Genomic DNA, 20504 nt, shown 5'->3' with positions numbered 1-20504 from the left:
CATAGATCTGCGCACGGGGACCATTTTGATGTGTGGAGGGTAACATTAAGGACCATTAGTGTCACAAAAACAGTTAGGCACAAAAAGTGATAATTTTGCAAACCTCAAGGACCATTTATGATAAAAAGCAAATCAACAATGTAATAAGCTAGAGGGTAGTTGATCCAATTTTAATTTTTTTGAGTTCTCTAAGTTTCCCAATACAAGTCTTCCCAATACAAGTCTTCCCTCATTCTTGGTAAGTAAACGTGTAAACATGCCCAGAGTGATCTATATTCTTCCACATATTAAAGTATGTAAACCCATGCTTGTCACGACGTGCTTGTTAGACAATTCGGAATGCGTTACAGTAAAACAATCGAAACTTGACTTGCAAAGAAGCAGAATGAGATACCGTGGAGCTGAAACTTTTTTTTTTTTTTGGTTAAATGTAATCTGAACAATTTTTAAGAATACACGGACCAGTCAGTCATTATTTCACCGCGTCCTTGTTTTTTGTTTTTTTGTTTTTTTCTCTTTTTTTTCCTTTTTCCTTCCCTCTGATGGTTACATTATTTCACATAGTTACGGCAAATACAATCTTAACCCAAAAGATAAAAGGTCAGGGAATTACTGTACAGGAGATGGGGTGGGAGGGTTTCAATATCTGCCATATAACGCAGTTGCATAAAGGGAATTACTTCCGGCCCAACCTTGCCAAATGCTGCTGATGTTTTGCTGCAGCAGCCTTATCAGCAGCTTCACGTTTAAGCGCCCGCTTCGCACGTCTCCCAGTTTTATCCATTGCGGCCTCTTTCTTCCTAGGCTCACGAGACGAACTAGCACCCGAGTCCTCTATGTTTGATCTGTGAACAGGCCTTGCTTCTTGACGCCCACCTCTCACATATCCATTATCTCCCCATCTTCGATTACCGATTCGGATACTCGATGAACTGCTGAAGTAAGCTTCATCCAGATCATCATCCTCTTCGTCCTCGTAGGGGTAATAATAATCATCAGGGTCATCATATACATCTTCACGTTCCTCCACAATCAGAGGCTCAAACCATTTTGCTCTAAGAAGTAAGCACACGCTCTCCTCGAACATGTAGTCCTGTATGCTGTCAAAGCATAAAAATGTGAAGGTTGCGTTAATACAACATATATATGCTTTCTTTCCTTAGGCATGTCAACTAATTACTGAAAAAATAGCATCTCCTTGAAAGTATTATGTGATTTGCTAACTAATTACTCAAAATAACTCTTACATGCAAAAAGTCTTCCCCATCTCCCACTGGGAGGTATTCTCATAAGTCATAACCATGTTTCTCCCTTTCTAAATATGCACATAAAGCGAAACAAGAAGACTTCAAATACCTGCCATCAAGCGAACGATGGACATTCAGGAACTCAAATGGATGTTTGCATTGAGGGCAGGTGGGTTTTTGGCTGTATGTCACCCAACGAAGAATGCAGGTTGCACTGCACATAACAAAAATGAAAAATGATGAATACCACAGCCAATGCCGTTGCTTAAAACAAATAAAAAGTAAAGCATGTGTCAGGCTTTCATTCTATTTTATTTTTCATGCGATAACTCAGAAAGAGTATAGTCGAGAGCTAAAACTAATGCTATGGCTTTGCAGATATCAACAGGGAGTCCAGCACAGCAGCCATGATGCGCATATAAATAGTTTCAATACAATCAACAAGGGTGAAGCTAATTATGTTTGATTTGTGAACAGGCCTTGCTCCCCATGCATATATTTGTTCACCTACTGTGTTGATTTCCCATACCACAATCGTCAGAAAATCTGATGAACTCGTGTTTCTAGAACCCTTAATTTTTACAACACTACCAATCAAGTCTACATTGAGGAGTAGTTACTTTAACTGTGTAACCCACAGGAAATACAATATAAAGAATCTTCATTTGAGTAAGTCACATATCCATTGTATATATTGTCAAAAATAATATTCTAAATACTAAAAACATCCATGATATCATCTATAGTCAATCTTTGATAATGAAATTTGATAAACCTCATAATATTTATATAAAATAGACACCAATAAAACACTAATAACGTTTGACTTCACAGATGCAAAATTTATAACCTAATGATAAAGGAAAACCTAGTGGAAATAGTAATCAGAAAACGGAGAAATAAGGGATAATTGATTTCATAACTTAACATGTGTTGTGAATAAGAAAAACTTATCAAATCAGGGGAAATAGAGAACCTAGGGTACTTAGTCCTTGGGCAAAAAGGAAAGGTCAGAAAACTTGATGGTTGATGTAAATTGTAAGATTGACTGCTCAAATGAGCACTCATTCTCAATATCATCAACTACCAAGAATAATGCACGCTTTATAATGTCTTAACTGCAGATAAAACAGTCTCCAGATTAAATTGATAAAGTAGCATGGGACAGACATACCTCTCTTTTAGACTATGCTCTCAAAATGCAATAAAGAAGCAATGGAATTTATCTAGTTACTCCTGAACAGTGCAGCACAATGTGCACATATTAGCAATAAGAAATATGTCATCCTTAAAACAAAGGAAAAATGAGCAAATGTGTCAATAGAAGGACAAAAGCCGTTCAGAACATGAGAACAAGTCCCTCACATTTTATTCAGAAACTAAAAAAACATAATAGGTTGGTAGCTTCTCATGGATTTTACCCCGAAAATAAATGCAAATATACAACTAAAACCCACTGAGTTTGGAACTTTAAAAAAACATAATAGGTTGGTAGCTTCTGGCTTTTTATACATTAACCCACAAACTTGTATTGCTGTTGCATGTGCACCTTAAACAACTGAGGATTTTCGCCTTTGCATCAGTACAAGAGATGCTAGCCAGTTACATTGCCTTATCTCAGGAAACAAGTGTTCAGATCACAGCCTTTGACGACATTGCTCACAATTCTTGATGAGACAATGAATTATCAGACCATTTGAGGCTATGAATTATTGTATAAAATGTTTACAAAAACCACCAAATTACGAAATTTTAAGAGCCTGGTCAGCCCTACCCCAGAAAAAACAAACAGTGGCCGTTATTAGATAACCACATATAGCCAAAGAGGCTATTGTAACCAGAGAAGTTGTACAAAGACACACCAAATGAGTAAATGACCAAAGCATCATTACAGAAACACAGAACAGTTATAGCACTAAATGCATAAACCACAACTATGATACCGAGCGAAAAGCAGCAGACCAATACTTTGAATTTAGGAAACGCAAGATTTAAATAGAAAAGAGACTGATAAGACAAACCAGTAGGCATGCTCGCAACCTTTTACAAGAGCAGTTTCTTGAAGCATAATCTCATCCAAGCATATTGCACACACCCCACCATGATTCCCACATCTCTTTTCAACGTTGTCTGTGTTGCTCTGCATTTCCCCCTGAAAATTTTAAAATCCCCAATTTAACAAATTTAATGAAAACTCAAAACTCCAATGAAAGAAAACACTTCGCATTAGAGCATGGAATCATACACTAACCTTTTATAATTACCCAAATATCTAATTCAAAGATTTCAAAACGAATGTGATTTTATGTTTTTTGTGATGTTCGGTTGCTGAGAAAATGCGTAGAAAAGTAAAACAAGGAACCCAAGTATTCAATATTGGATTTCAATTGCTTCACAGCCAAGATATCAAACCCAGAGTTTGACGCAGTCAAAATTGTGGCATTTGGCAGCGTAGAAAATGCAGGAAAACACAGAAAGAGAGAAATTCCAGAAAGTCCAATTCACCCCCAACAAAATTTTCTTTGACCCTCAGTTTCCCGGTAAACAATCACAGGGTTACGATTAAAAAAAACGCAGAAAATAAATAAATCGATCAAAAAAATGAACTAGATCTGGTCCGACGGAAGAACAAGAAGAAAGAACACAGGAGAGAAGAAGCACCTGATGTTGCTGGGTGGATGAATTGTTAAGATCGCTGAGTAGCTGATCCTGACCGTCCACGTTGATGACTGAAGTCATTGTGATTAGATTTGATGAAAATGTTCTAAGTGATCTAGCTTAAATTATATGCTGCCTGAAAAACTGAAGAAAATTTATATTCGTAATAATATATTATTTATATAAATATATATATCTATATAATACGCAGATGCTGGAGAATTATTCTGATTCTTCTATCCTACATAGTAAATAATACTACAGAGAAAAGGTTGAGAGAGAGAGAGAGAGAGAGAGAGAGAGGCCCTCGTTTGGGGATGAAAAGCCCTAGGAAGAGAGAGAGGGAGAAAGTTGTGGATGACATAAATAGAAATTGTTTTTTATTTAGTTTTATAAATAAATAAATAATTGAATAAATTGAATTTCAATGTTCCGACGTTTTGGGACTGTGTGGACCTGTGGTGGTGTAAGGTTAGCTGACAGTTGGGCTTGTGGTGAGATGTGGGAGTGCAATATTTCGACACGTGGCCTTTCGGCTGCATTTTTCCAACTCTTTTTTTGTCTAGGTAATATATTCTTGTAATATTCCTTCTAATGGAAAGAAAATTCTTCAGTCTACCGTGGGTACACACGGCTTCACAACCGTTGGATTCCGTGTAAAAGTGAATGACATAATGGTGAATTGATTATGCTTATTCTAGTTGCGCTAAGCTTTTTTTTTCATTTTAACCCAAATATCTGATGATCTAGTCTCTTTGATCATAAAGTAGAAAAGAAAAGAGAAGTTAAGCTTTTATACTTGTAAACTTTCCTTGGAGAACTAAGAATGATCATCTTATTGGAAAAGCCTTCAATCTCCTATTAGAACGTAGATTACTCAATAAAGAGGCTCCAAAGTAGAAGCCCTCTACCTCACCACACCAAAATGGATAAGAGATGAAGAAAAGATCAACCAAGAGGCTTTAGATGCTAGACTACCTCTTAGTTGGTCTGATTTTTGGCTAAGAATATGAGATGAAGGATGTCTCACCTACACATCAACACTTCATGGTTTGGCGGCCAAAAACCCGAACTTGGAAAATATCAAAGTGTGGCTTTATATCAAAGACATACTGTCTTTGGCTCATTTAACAACACATGTTCTTAGGCCCAATGGGTCCTTGGGTTATTTTGTCATTTGGCCACACAAAAATGTCTTTAAAGCCCAAATCGAGTCCAACTGCCAAACTAACTTCACAATTAACATTTTAATTGTGATTTGTGACTTATCCATTAATTCATATCCTCTAGTCCAAATAGTTTGACTTGGTCATCCGTTTTGGTCAAACATGTTGACTTTGACTTTAACTTTTGACTTTCAATATCTTATCTTCTTCATTTGTTTCTTAAGTTTCTTCTTCACTTCATTTGTTTCTCTAATCACATTTTTCACTGAAAGGGGTACATACTGCTACAAAGTCATGCCCTTTGAGCTAAACAATGCCGGAGCAACCTACCAAAGGCTTGTGAACAAGATTTTTAAAGAGCAGATTGGCAAAACCATGGAAGTTTATGTCAATGATGACAGGATTCGCCCCGAACTCCTCGAAATCCGTGACAAATCCTGTGGTATTTCCGACATCAAGTTGATGCCGGGCCCACTTACTAATGATAGTCCTTTTTTTTCAAATCAAGGAAAAGAAGGATGAGACTTTCTGCCAAAATTTCAGCAGCGTCTCCCTTGAAAAACAAACATTTCCCAAATTTTTCAACATGTCAAAAATGCAGTTTAAAATTCCCAAACTTCAGCATGCACAATGTAAAAGCACACAGTTCACAGAATAGGCCCAACCCTACATGGGAGATAACAAAGCAATTCTAAAGACTCATACCAGGATCAATCATCCATCCAAACAAGTTTCAGACTCAACAAGACCACAAACACCTTTTAACCACAACTAATTGGTAATAATGAAATATAAATGTTCACCCATTTTTGTTTGTTTCCTATGATGATAAGGTGAAGTTCCCCATTGGCTTGGAAACCATTGGTGTTCAACAAGTCAACTTTCTTTTGTATGTGAGCGTGCCATTGTTAGTAGTAAAGAACTCTAATAGACTTATAAAAAATAAATGAAATAACTTCCGCCCCAAGTTACTGCCTTTAAAACAAGTGATTGTGAATTTGGGTGAGGAATATCTCCTAAGTAAGTTCTTTTCTTGCCTCAGACTGGTGAGGACTTCATAATTTTTCACAATACAAAACTAGCAGTTCTAGCCAAAATAAAAGCTCAAAAAGAATAAGGTGAACTGTTTGGAATAAAAATAAGCTAACTATTGAGCAATATTAGAACAAAGAAAAGCTGCAAAGTCTGGAAAGACAGAACACTGGACTTTGACTTCTGTCTGTTTTGGTGAACCGGGCTGGACTGGATTCATTTATATTGGGATTGCACATCAGTATCTTCAACTGATGAGGTTTAGTTGGAAATCGATACCAATGTCAAAATTGGCAGAGCTTTAATCTGTTCCGGCCATGGAGAGGCTAGCTGGCTGGGTAGAATTAGTATTACTTCAACCTAAGTTGAACTGGAGATAACTGGATTAACGATTGCTGGCCTGGAGCTGCTCCACTGTACCTGTTTTGTTTGATTGTGACTCAAGCAAAGGCTATTCTGGCAATTCAGAGCACTCAAAAAGTCTTTGTAAATTTGTTGAGGTTTTCATATTGTGAAGAACCTGAATTCTGCTTGATTTGGCCTATGCTGAACCAAATTTGTACCAAGAAAAGTCTTGTTTCGTTTGTGAATTGTTTCTTTGAATTGAAATGACCCAAGCTCTGGCTGTTTTGCCAAAAGGTTGGATAAATTTTCAGACTGAATGACTTGATTGTTTCAAAATCTGAAGGCTTTTGGGATTTGAATGACTTTGTTCTTTTGAATTTGTCAATATGATTTGAGAGTTTTTTGTCTTGATTGGTTTTTTGGCTGTCCTCCAATCTGTTCACCTCCTCTCATATTTATAGAGAACTATGGAATGAGGGTTTCTTTTATTTTTAAACTTTTTAAAACTGGGCGGCAGATCTTCCAAAAAGATTTTCCTTTTCTCTAACGCCATAAAAAGGGGAATTTATTGTTCTGGCAGAGCTAAAACCACCAACAGTCAGACTCTATGACGGTCTTTTCCTAGCTTTCCTGGCAAACAACTCTCTCGTCTCCTACTTTATTTCTTGAGAAACACATCATGTTTCAATCTGTTTCAATGTAGAGCCCTCTGTGGGTGTAGAAGGGCAACTTGGCTGTCTTTTACTTATGGTCATTTTGAATGGTTTATGGGGAGTGTCTTCTTGGTTAACCTGTTTTTGTTAACTCCCCATCACTGCCTTAGTTGAAACTTTTGACTTTTCAACATCACATGGCCCTTTTTTCTAGAAGGGAAATTTTCCATAATATCTGCTTTTGATCTGATTTGAGATCAACAATGGTGATTAATCTCTTTGGGCTTTCGGTTTTTGAAACTAAAATTGGGTCCATTTCGTTAATTGGTTTCCAAGGGTCCGAGCTTTTTAGAACCATCTGGGCTAGTCTTTGTCTTTTTTGAAACAAAGCCCAAAATTTCCTTATCCTGGTATGGGCCAATTTCACTTGGGTTGGCATGTGGAATTCAAGGCCCAAACAATAACCAATCATTTAATCTCACCTCGGCTGGGCTTCAGGCTCCCTGACATAATTCAAACCAAACTTGATAAAACTAATAAATCGGATATGATCCTAGTGACCAAAGTAAAGTCCAAAAATATACTTGATCTTGCGGCTGCACCTGGGTAAGACCCCAGGCTACCTACATACCCTTACTGAGGGATCAAGCCACACGTAGTTCTACAATCCATAATCACAAACCAGATAATATACAATTATTTTCATTAATACCAACAAGTTAATTCTTTTAAACATTAATCTTTTCCCAATATAGTATAAAAATCCATTTTTCCTCTCCCTGTTACTTTACTATACATCGGAGAGTCCAACGCCACTCGTAGTAAAGTAACAGTAACCAAAGTGTACGGATCCTTTACCACACGTCGGAAAATTCAACGCCACGTGTGGTAAAATAACTAGTGTCCCAATAAGCACATATGTCGAAAAATCCAACGCCACGTGTGGCCCAACCAAACCATGTTCTATGCGCGCAAACTGCTTTATCTCACACTGGATAATCCAACGCCACCTGTGGGTACCATAACTAAGGGAGGGTACTTAGCATGGTGCAATCCCATATTCACATAATCAAACAATAAAGTACCCTAGCTCATGTTAACCTCTTGCCCAATCATTTAATCACAAGATGAATAGCAATTCCTCAACTTATACAATCCATATTCTGAAAAATCATAACTTCAAATATCAACATAGTAGAAATATTCATATTGAATGCATGGTAATTTAATCAATAAAAATAATGCTATTTCAAAACAATGTCCACTCGCAAAAGCATAAGTTCCACAAATACTCCAAATAATTCAAATGATAATCACAATTTGCTTACACATAATTTCCATAAAATACTATAAAACAATCTCATAAATCCAACATAGTCAAAATAACTCAAATAAAAATTAGGACTTGTTTACCAAGTTATTCTAGTACTTTTCAAAGAGTGAAACTACCTCGAAAGACTCACGGCCAACCTAAGGGTCAAACTGTCCAAACTTGGTCAACCGGGCCCGCTATAGATTATACATGTCCTACAAGTTTGGTCCATATCGAGCGATCGGATCGCTCACGATCGCACGATCGAACAGTCACCGTTTTACGCAAACTTTCAGTTATTGAATCGGAGCATTCGGACTCCGATTCATGATCTGCGAATTCCTATGCGATCCTAGATGTGCTTAGATCAACATATTGAAAGTGGCATCGATCCAACGGTCTAAACATATCGAACCCGGATAACGCCTAATATGCGTAATCCGATCAATAGTCAAACAGTAACCAAATTCAAATTCGAGCATACCTTCGTGCTCAGGACGACATGGGGATTATTTTAGGACCCAAAGGCCCGCCACAAAGTGGCCCATGCGCCGGTCAAGACCCATACCTACATTATCAAAACAATGAATTGTGCAACTTTTGTTCCTGGACCAACCCCAAAAAGTGACCGGAGAATGCCGAAATCACTAGCCGAAACAGGCCAAAACTTTAAGCGATAAATTGACATCCAAAACGCAAATCATCAATCCCAAACAACCCAACCATCAGTTAGAACACATTGAAAGGATGAAAAAGCATACCTAGTTCGAAGAAATTGGTGGTCCAAAATAGACCGACGAACTCCAGGAAGTTTTACGTAAAAACGGCCGATTTTTTGATTTTTCCAGCGACAACAAGCGGCTGTTCTCGAGGCTAAGGGGTGGGATAGGAAGGTGACGGTGCGCTGGTTCTTTTGGTACCAACCCTGTCGAGTTTGGTGGCCGGAGGTGGCGGCGTTGGTTAGAAAACCGACTGGCGCTGTTAAAAGGGGGGGCTGTTTCGCACGGGAGGGAGAGAGAGAGAGAGAGAGAGAGAGAGAGAGAGATGAGGGGAAAATCTGATTTTTAACAAACCCAGTTCGAAAAATTTACGATTTTGCCACTATGCTTCTTTTCATCGTAACTTCTTCATTACAACTTTGATTTGAGCCCACCACATGTCTACAGACTCATCTCGACACGATCTATGCAATAGTACCATTCATTTCCCCAAAATCCTTCACGATCTATGCAATAGTACCATTCTAAAAATAATGTATGAAGTTGAATTCAAGCAAGTCCACATTTGAAGTCTCATCTGGCCATTTTTGGGGTACTTAGTCACCTAAAGAGGCATTGAGGCTCATCCAAATCATATCAAGGCCATCCTCAACATGAAGTCACCTACCACCGTGAAGGAGATCCAAAGTCTGACGGGTAAAGCAGCCGCTCTCAATCAATACCTTTCAAGATTTACCGACAAGTGCAGGTCATTCTTCAAAGACTTAAAGAAAAGACAAAAGGACAAGTGGAATGAAAAGTGACAAGCAGCCTTCAAGACTTGAAGGCATACCTCACTTCACCTCCCCTACTTTCAAAGCCCCTGCTAGGATAGGATATGTCCCTGGCGATGTGCTACTCAGCCGTCAACTCAACTTTCATCCGAGAAGAACTGTGGGCCCAAATTCGATATTCTACACGTTAAAAGCTGTCCTCAATGTAGAGACTCACTACTCGAAAATAGAGAAGCTCATTTTGGCCCTTGTAGTTTTCATGAGAAAGTTAAGACCCAACTACCAAGCTCACCGAATCATTGTCATGATAGAATTTCCTTTGACGGAACTTTGTTGGAGCAAGCCATCACACTGGGCTTTCCAGCCTCAAACAACGAAGCAGAGTACGAGACATTACTCGCTAGACTGCGCTTAGAAAATGAGTTGTCGAGGTTGGCCATCTATTCAAATTCTCAACTCATCACCAATCAAGCTTCAGGGGGGTACATGGAAAAACCCCCGAGAATGATCCAGTACCTTGATAAAGTCCAAGAGCTTCTAAAGGCATTCTCTACCTTCACCATCCAACAAGTTCCCCGAGCAGAGAACACACATGTTGATTGTAACATCCAGACCCAATTTTAATTCTTCGTTAATTTAATTAATTTAATAAATTATGAAATTACAATTTTGCCCCCATGGATAGGGTTATTTTGGTCACTTTTTAATCCTGAAGAATTTTGGGGAAATGGATGGTACCATGACGTAGATCGCGTTGAGATGAGTCCATAGACACATAGTGGGCTCAAATCGAAGTTGTAACGAAAAAGTTACAATCAACATAAGCATAATGGCATAATAGTAAATAATTCAAAGTCTGATTTTTGTTTAAAACCTGGTTCTCTCTCTCTCTCTCTCTCTCTCTCTATGAGCTCGCGACAACCCCCCCCCCCCCCCCGATTACTGTTCATCCAACGGCTTTTTGGCCTCCCACCGCCGCCATAGTCCACCCCCGGCCACAAGGCCGATATCAAAAGAACTGCCTCCACCCCCTCTCTCCATCCTGCCCCATCCCCGACTCCGACAACCACCACCGTCGCCCAAAAAAGGCAAAAATTGATCGATTTTTACCCAAAACTTCTATGTCTTGTTCCGGCGATTCCAGCCACCAATTTCTTCGATCTAGGTATGCTTTTTCATCCTCTCAATGTATTCTAGTTGATGGTTGGGTTGATTAGGATCGATTTTTGCATTTTAGAACTCGATCTATCGCTTAAAGTTTGGCCGATTTCCAGCTCGTGTTTCTGGCAAGTTCCGGTCACATTTTGGCCATGGTCCAAGAGCAAAAGTTGCTCCACTCATTGTCTTGATCATATAGGTATAGGTCTTGACCGGTAGTTTGGAGATTTTCCGATTGCTAGAGTTTCTCAAGGCACCCACGCTCTGCTGGCGCGTGGGCACTGTTTGGGTGACCCATTTGGCCCTAAAATGATCCCCATGTCGTCCCGAGCATGACGGTATGCTCGGATTTGAATTTGGTTATCGTTTGACTGTCGATCGGATTACGCATATTAGGTGTTATCCAAGTTCGATATGTTCGGACCGTTGGATCAACTCCATTTCCATATATGTTGATCTAGGCATCTCTAGGATCGTGTAGGAATTCGCAGATCATGAATCGGAGCCCCGGATGCTCCGATTCAGTGATTCAAAGGTTAGGTTAAATGGAAACCGTCTGATCTTGTAATCGCGAGTGATCCGACCGCTCAATTCGAACTAAACTTGCAAGATATGTATAATAAACCTTGTTGAACCCATAGGAACTTTCGGATCAGAAATCGGAGGTTGTGGGCCCTGCGGGCCCTGTTGACCAACTTTGGGAAGTTTGACCAGTCGGTTGACCGAGCGTCTCCCGAGGCTATTCCACCATTTGAAACACATAGTTGGACCTTTGGAACGTCTCATCCGTCATACATACACTTGAATCCCGAGAAATTAGGAAATTATTTTGAAGTTCTCGTTCGGAGCGCCTTATTTTAATAGAGATTTTCTATTTAAACCTCACACTTCTCTTAGTTCACCCCATGTTCTAAGTTCACCCCAACTTGTAATTTAAATTTTCCCAATTTCTAAGAAAACCCCACTATCTTCCCAAACTACCCTTAAATACACCCCAAGCTAAAAAAATAAGAAATAAAATAGATTTTCTATTTAAACCCCACAATTTTCTTTGTTTACCCTAATACTTAAATCATTAAATAATATTTATAGTATACATGAGATTTTGTTGTTTTCACAAGTTGTTTTTATCATGTGATTAGATCATATGGGAAATTGTAGTTTATTATGGAGGTTGAAACAGAGAAACATATATAAATCAAGTACTGTCGAAGGGTGTGCCAAAAAAAATATCAAATAGCAATTGAAAAACCTGCTGAAAAATTTATCTCCATCTTAGATAAAGGTAATGTGGGGGCAATATCTTGATGAGTGTCAACAAATCTCAGCCATGGGTATTAACAGCTTCCCAGGCCAAGTTCTTCGGGATTGGAAGATCCATGTCCCAAGCCTTCTGGGCAGCAGACCTTAGAAGCCTAATAGTGGTTATATTGGCATCCCAAAAGGACAAACTCTTGTTAGGCAAATTGTGCTTCTTGCATAGGTCCTTTTAAAACTTAATATGAAGAGTCGTGGGGTGTGTGGGGTGTGTGTATAGATATCTTTATGAGATATGGATTTCACCATGGTTTTGACACATGGCTATATATATATATATATCTATGATGGTTTTGAGTGCATGTTTTCTGCATCGTTTTCCAATTGGTGCGATTACTATATGTTGTTTTTAACTAACAGAACTTTGTTTTTGTCCACTCACACGCTTTCTATTTTGCGCCCCCAGGCAATAGATCATCTTGAAATCGAACGACCATACCAAGTCGTGAACTCCGAGCCAAGCTTATGTAGGATATATTTTTAATCGTTTCTCTCCTGTTGAATTTTATTTCCGTTTGTAAACTAAAACTTTTTAGATTGCTCTGATGTCGCCCATGTTAGGATTGAATGTAAGGCTGGAGGGCATTGATGTTAATTGCATGATTTTATCTTATACATGTTGCCAGTTGAGATGTATAAATGTGTTTTAACAGGTTGAGAAAATTTGAGAAATGTCCGTTTTTCAAGAGAGACTCTGCCGAAATTTCGGCAGAAAGTCTCGTTTCTTTAGTAAGTGGGCCCGACATTAGTATGATGTCGGATAATTTACAGGATTCATCCCGGATTCTGAGGAGTTCGGGGCGGGTCCTATCATTGATCCGCTTTGAAACTGGGAGCCCCACGGGAAAACCGGGGCCTGTAGTGGTTGCGAGGCGGTCAAACCACTTTGGCCGTGCTGCTGGGATGATACTACTGTCGCGTTGCTTGGGCCGGGTTGCGTTTGGACGGCCAGAGTATGGATAGGGCCAAGTTGTTGGACAGTGGAATGCGTGGGGCTGTTCTGCCCCAATAGTACAGTTGTTTGGAATTGGCTGTGCGGCGTTGCCGCCGGGTAGGTCGAGCCGACATTTGCCCATGTCTGCTGGGGCTGCCCCCAGCTATTCGTCGGCAGCTGGGAATGCTGACCATAGCCTGACGCCAGTGTGCGGCTTGCAGCGCCGAGGCTACTGCCTTCACCGTAGGGCTCAAACCTCTCACAATCTTGGCCTCTCTGTCCGGCTCCGGGGGGGCGTCGTGGGTGAAGTAATCGGCATCCTCTCTTAAAAAAATGTTCGCAGATCTGACGAAATTTTATCCATTGCAGCCATAAAGGAAGAGTCTATCCTATAGGCCTGCCTCGCCATCAGCTCTTCCATCTGAGACAGCACTTGTATAGATTCGGCCGCACGGGCCGTAGTTATTGTAACGCTGGCCAAGATGCTGACCGCCTGATCGGTTTCGGCGGTCATTATTGGTGAGGTTGACTCAGGAGTCTCCAAAGTCATTTCGATTCTCTTGTTTTTAAGCTTTGCCTGTGACCTGGTTTCCACCATAAGGTTTTGACAGTAATGTAATATGTCCCACCAGGCGTGCCAAAAGTGTTGGCTTTGCAAATCTCACGGCCTAGTGCTCTGGGTCGAGGGGATTCGCGTCAACACAAGTCGTCCTTCTCTGGTGCAGTGCGGTTGTGCGCATGCGTGCCAGCACTGTTTTCCGTGCGTTTGAGGATGATGCGATTTGGTGAATAGATGAGTTTGTGCGCCTGTCTGTCTGGCCTCTAATCAAAGCGACTGTGGCTGAGAGAGGAACTGATCTCGGCCGTTAGGTTCATGGCCTGAGCTACAAGGCCGTTAATAGTGGTGTTGATGGTGGGTTTCTAGGTGGTTCTCCGGCGCGTTGCCGGGTGGCAACGGTCGTATGATATATGAGATGAACGGAAAGATAACAAGGATGGTGCTCCGGCGCCTTGAAAATCAAGGGTCGTATGATATATTGATGAATGGATTTTCCTAAAAACTGTCACTACTCCTAAGAAAGCTAGTAAAAGTATTGAAAATTCATTACAAGAGGATAAATGACGGGAAGTAAATGACAGGAAAATATAATCTGCTCCGTGGGAGGCTTGTGTTTGGTGTTGAACCCTTTAAACGTAGTTGGAGCCTGGTATTTATAGGAGAAGTCCTGAAGAGACAGCAAGGCTGAAAATCTGCACGATGAGGTTGATCAGAGCTAGTGGGTAGTCGAGTCGGCATTTGGGAACGTGAAGTATGGTGGTGTGACCCCCATAAATCCCGGCCGCCGCCCTGATGGTGGGTTCTGCGTCTCGGGCCTCGGAGGAGCATTTAATGCCCTGGTCTGATGGTTGATGACTTAATCTTACAAGTCGTAAGATTTTCGCACATAATCACCCTAATTTTGCTCACCACACCCTGACTTCAATCACTTCCCCTTTTGCATATTAAATGCTCTTACGTGAATCGTGGGTCTTCTGCTGTAGTCAGAGGCATTACTTCATTAAATGAAGCTTGGGACCTTGACGCCACTTGACTTTCCTATCTTGGCCGTGCATCTGAGGAGTTATCACTCTCTTCGTCCTCGGCCGAGATCACCAAGGCCGTGCTGGCTTTGCCTTCACAGCTCACCTTTGTTTTTAACGAAAGAAAGCGAACAACGACTTTCCACGTTCGGCCGTGGGTAGGCGCTAGGGCCAAGAGGAAGTTCCTTCGGTCAGCTTCATCAGCCGAGATTTATTAGGCACAAACATATCCATGAGTATCGAGATGGCAGCATTGATAAGAACTGCGAGTAAATGAAGGTCAACCATGACCTGCTTGAAGAAGAACGAGAAAAGGTCATTGTTCGAGTAGCAGCTTATCAGCAACAGTTGATGTCCTACTACAACAAGAGAGCCAAAGTTAGCCAATTCTAACTTGGGGACCTTGTGCTTAGAAAAGCCTTCATTTCAGCGTAAAGGCAAATATCGAATAAGATGAAACCCAGTTAAGAAAGCTCTTACATAATCAGCCTATTTTGGGGCAGAGGAAGCTACACACTTGACACCATGGAGGGAAAAGATATTCCGAGACTATGGAATACCATGGAGGGAAAATAAATTCCGAGACTGTGGGATGCCCATCACCTTCGAATGTACTAACCATTAAGCCTCCGCTTACCAGTTTAGTCCCGAGCAGGCGACCGAGCCATTTCCACCGCAGTTGAAGAAAAAGCTACTTCCGATGTTTTTTAAGCTATTCATCCATTTATTTCCATTCAATAAAGCAATGTAATCACAACAAACATCAATACAAGTTTGAGTTTTCATTCACGAAGTGTTCAAGAGAAGAGCCAAAAAGGTCCTAAGGGAGACGCAAGCCATCATCCAAAAGCATCCTAACGGAGACACATGCCATCATCCAAAAAACTCCTAAGGGAGACTTGGGACAACTGCCAAAAACGTCCTAAGAGAGACGCATGTCATCATCCAAAAGCGTCCTAAAGAAGACACAGGACAACTTCCAAAAGCATCCTAAGGGAGACATGGAACAACATCCGAAAGTATCCTAAGGGAGATGCATGTAAACATTCAAGCATCCTAAGGAAGATGTTCAACCAAGATGACAGCTGGTCACTCAAGCTATTCATAAGACCCAACACAAATTTTGGTTAAATAACTAAAATTTCCATAGCAAAGTGACCGACTGGCCAAAGTTCAACAAAAAGAATATGGTCAACAGAGACCAATTATTGAAAAGAAAAGCAAACTACAAAGCATGAAAAGATAAACAAGTCTTCATCTACTGCAAGTCTCCAGCAGGTGACACTTGATCAGTAACCTCCTCAATTTCCTTCTGATCAGCTATGCCCTCTACGGCTCCTTCCGGCTCACTTACCTGCTCGTCAGTTGCGGTCATCTACTCATCAGTTGTGGTCACCTGCTCAGCAGCCGCCCCTTCACAACCTTCGCCTTACTTGGCGTCGTCCTCCTCAACTGCAAGCTCATCAGCTGTAGTCTTAGCAGCTACCTGCTATTCAACTACCTCTATGTCCATAGCATTAATCTTGTCATCTTGAGCAGGGGGCATCTCAAGGTAGAACAACTCGACGTCTTCATCTTCAATGGAATGACAATGAGTGGCTCCACTCTTGCAATCCAAGTAGCCAAGCTTGTATGCATCAACGACGACCTCAGACTTGGATTCTTTAGCAACTTCACCGTAGGCATCGAACTTGGCCAACAGCTTGTCATAAATGTGGGTCATGTCGACAAACTCATACTCAAGACGGAAGTAGGCCTCTTTGTGCTCATGCAGGACAACAGTAGAAGAGTCGAGTTCACTATCTTCTTTAGCACAAACAGGCTCTTCTTCAAGTCATACATCTTCGTCCTATGGCGGGCCTGCTCGGTCGAGAACATGCCAGTCATATCAACATTCTTCTCCAACTCCTCGAGTTGAGTAGAAGATGGGGCAACAATAGACAAGTTTTGGATGGCCTCAATAACAAAAACTACTCATTTTTTAAGCAAAGCGACAACAGCTTCCTTCTACTTCTCGAAAATGCGGCAAGATCGCTAGACTAATTTATATGATCAACCGGCTGGTGCAAGCAAACGGGCTCAATAGAAAGTTCTTCTTGAGTAGATCAGACATGCAATTATCCCCAGCAGAGCTGGGCTTGTCAACCTTTGGACTTGCAGTTCGCGCACTAGTTGAGCCCTTCACCTGAGCAGACGACTCCCTAGCCTTCTTAGCTACAACCATTCTCACCTTGAAAGGAGTCAAGGATGTTGGATCAGCTCTATGCTTGACCTCTAGTAACTCGATAGATGACGCGCACTTGCTGGTAGAGGAGCAGCCCTTCCAGTTCGATCCTCATCCCTTGACTGATGCAAATGACTTGAACTTCTGGGAAAAAATTAGCATCCCTCTGCTTCTCGACATGTTGAACCCAAAAAAAAAAATTTGGATTGTGCTTGTCTAAGCCCACGTCCAGCAAACCTTATCTAATATAGATGATAAGTGTTTCAAAAAAAAAAGGTAAAGCCAATTATCCAATGAGCTTTTCAAGTCTCAAAGCCAAGGGATAAAACAATTCAAAGGTGGGTTGATCCCACGTGCAAACTCCTAAAGGAGTTTAAAAAAATAGGAGTTTGACCAACCAATGAAAACTCTCAAGAGAGTTTGGTGGTTCCTATTTTGGTGGAGTGATTATTGCATGAAAAGTCCTTCACAATCACAAAAGTGATTTCTTACGGCTAGCCTACAAAAGGCAAGGCTATGGAAATAAAAAGGGAGTGCACAAGGCCACAAAAAAAAAAAAAGGGAGGCAGCCAGCAGGCTGGAGAGAACGCACGATGGTGCTGAAGGAAAAAAAAGGATAGCCGGCGGGCTGTAGAGAGAGGGAGGCTTCAAGAAAAAAAAAGCGTCTACAAGGCCATCACTACTACAAAAATCAAAATAGACGACGGTAATCCACCGTCGTGTATTCGGTTTTTCATCCGTCGTGAAATCGAGCGACATCTTTTGATGCATAAAACCACGACGGTAAATCCCCGTCGTCTATTATTTGTAAAGACGACGCTTTTACTCAAAACCGTCGTCTATTATGAAGTAAAGACGACCCTTTTTATATGAAAATGGTCGTCTATTATGAAGTAAAGACGACCCTTTTTATATAAAAGGGTCGTCTATTATATGTAAAGATGACGGTTTTTTTTATAAAAAGGGTCGTCTATTATATGTAAAGACGACGGTTTTTTATAAAAAGGGTCGTCTATTATTAAGTAAAGACGACCGTTTTTTTTTATAAAAAGGGTCGTCTATTATATGTAAAGACGACGGTTTTTTTATAAAAAGGGTCGTCTATTATGAAGTAAAGACGACTATTTTTATATGAAAATGGTCGTCTATTATGAAGTAAAGACGACCCTTTTCATATAAAAAGGGTCGTCTATTATATGTAAAGACGACGGTTTTTTTTATAAAAAGAGTCGTCTATTATTAAGTAAAGAACTATGTTTTATTATATCAAAAGACGTCGGTTTTGTTAAAAAGCCATCATCTATTAAATGTGAAGACGACGATTTCTTGAAATATTGTCGTCTATTAACTCTAAGACAACGATTTTGTAGTAAAACCGTCGTTGATTGTATATAAAAAGACGTTATGGTGTTAAAAGAGGTCATTGATAATATATACAGATGACGGTTTTTCCAATAAAACCATCGTTTTATTATCTTTAGTTTTTTGAAGAGTCAATAGTTATTACATAGTCAACCAATCTTTATTCTATTACATACATACTTCCTACCTATAATTAGAAATAACGGAGCTCACAAATTCTACTAATTTGATTTTAACTTCATCAATTTGTTCTTGGGTTGACTTAGCTCTGCCTTCTTGCACATTTTCCAAGTTGTTGGTGTCGGAAAAGGAAAGACCTGCACGAAAGAGACCCCAATACTCTTAAACATAAACTTGTTTAGCAGTAACCTAACCTTAGCAAAAAGATCTATGCAACTCTAGAATGACAGCAGAACACAATTGGCATAATTGGCAAAGTACCTGTTCTTGTGGTGGCACCATAAACAAATGAAAAATCAGAGATTCAGAAAATTAACAATGAAATTCCAAAATAATTAAAGTAAACAACAAAAACAAAAAGTATTTTGGACCTGATGATGTTGTCGGTCCAAAAACAAACGGATCTAGTGAGGGATGGGTATGTTTTGCCTCATCTTCTTCGTCAGCTTCTTCTTGATTACGAAGGCCTTGTGGGACGGCTGTGTGATCGGTTCATAATTGTATATTATTTCTTACCCTTCTAGCTTATGATTTGGTTATGTTTTTGAGTTAAACTTGTGCTTTTAATCCTTTTTGTGTTTATCTTTCAGTTAATTGAGCTTTAGGTAACAATGATGGCTTTGGAGAACATAATTCATGCAATTCAAGCATGTTAAGGCCTAATTTGGATGAATTGATGAAGAGCTTAAAGACAAATTCATTATGGCTACAGCCCCCTGCCAGTCCAGTTCCGTAGGTCATATTGCAAGCTTTGTTTCAGCAACCTACATAGCTCGGATGAGGCCACATTCTTCATGAAAGTTGTTCCAATTGGTGTGTACTATAACATATCCAAAATTCAGCCCCATTGGATAAATTTGGAGTCCGTTACCTAGCAAACACAGAACCATGCTCAGGATGGATCTTATCAGCGCGGAAAATGAGTTAGCAATTTGTTTCGGCCTTATCTTCTTCCTCCGACCTTGGATTGGCCCAAATAACATATGGCTGGAAAGAAGACATTCTGAACTTCAATTTAGAGTGCTTAAAGTCCTAATTTGATTAAGAGAAGCCCAAGTTGTAAGCCCTTGAAGTTGCTGGTCATGCTGACCTCAGCATGTGCTGGTTGGATGCTTGGTCATGGTGAGCTAGGTATGAGCTATCATTTCTGGTTGGAAGCTTGGTCATGGTGACATGAAGATGAGCTAGGGCTGCTGGTGGGATTTAGTGGTGAAGTGCATCAACCAATTCAAGATTTTCTAATACAAGTGCATCACCCATTTCAGATTTTCTAATACAAGTGCATCAACCATTTCAGATTTTATAATTCAAGTGTTGTATGCATTAGTCTTATTGAATTCTGATTTTCACTTCCCCTAGGCCTATAAATAGGGAAGTTCTCTAAGCTTGTAATAACACCCCAAGGGGGGGAGCTCTCAAACACTTCTCTAGAGCTCCCTTCCCTTCTCTCCCTCAAATTCTCTTAGTTTCTCTTTCTAGTTTTCAATTGTTATAATGAGATCTTTGTGCTGAAATTTTCCTTTAAGTCTTTCCAAGTTCTACTTTAATTTTCATTGTTATGTAAATTCTTTTCTTTAGTTTCAAGTTTGATTAGTTTCCAAGTTTCAATTATGATTTTTGTTCTTATTCATTATGCTTATAAGTTAATATGCTAGTTTGAATGATTGATCACCATTTAGGCTTGCATGTTAGCTATCTTGGTTTGAATTAAGAGTAGACACCATACTTTAATTCGAATTGAACTATGAATAGGAAGAGTATGTATGGACATTCGACAATAGGGATTAGATACATGCTTGGTTGTTTAAATTGTTCTTCTATGCTTAATGGGTTCCTAATGCTT

The 20504-nt window shown here is 40.1% G+C and overlaps 1 protein-coding gene across 2 annotated transcripts; it reads right to left on the bottom strand.

The window, feature by feature from the left end:
• Positions 1–398: 398 nt before the first annotated feature.
• Positions 399–4235, bottom strand: LOC110768460 (uncharacterized). 2 transcript variants are annotated; one of them, XM_021972191.2, is made up of 4 exons: positions 3909–4235; positions 3269–3399; positions 1357–1461; positions 399–1100 (listed from the first exon to the last, which is right to left on the bottom strand). In XM_021972191.2, the coding sequence occupies exons 1-4, from the start codon at positions 3984–3986 to the stop codon at positions 677–679; spliced, it is 738 nt and encodes a 245-aa protein (XP_021827883.1). In that variant the 5' UTR covers positions 3987–4235; the 3' UTR covers positions 399–676. The 2 variants fall into 2 exon arrangements, with proteins under 2 accessions (XP_021827883.1, XP_021827884.1); XM_021972192.2 differs by lacking the exon at positions 3909–4235 and adding an exon at positions 3499–3874.
• Between the last annotated feature and the right edge of the window lie 16269 nt (positions 4236–20504).

Source organism: Prunus avium, chromosome 4, assembly GCF_965620075.1.
Source record: "Prunus avium chromosome 4, drPruAviu1.hap1.1, whole genome shotgun sequence".
NCBI lineage: Eukaryota > Viridiplantae > Streptophyta > Magnoliopsida > Rosales > Rosaceae > Prunus > Prunus avium.
The sequence above is the reverse complement of the archived record's forward strand: the minus strand, read 5'-3'. Positions and strand labels throughout refer to the sequence as shown.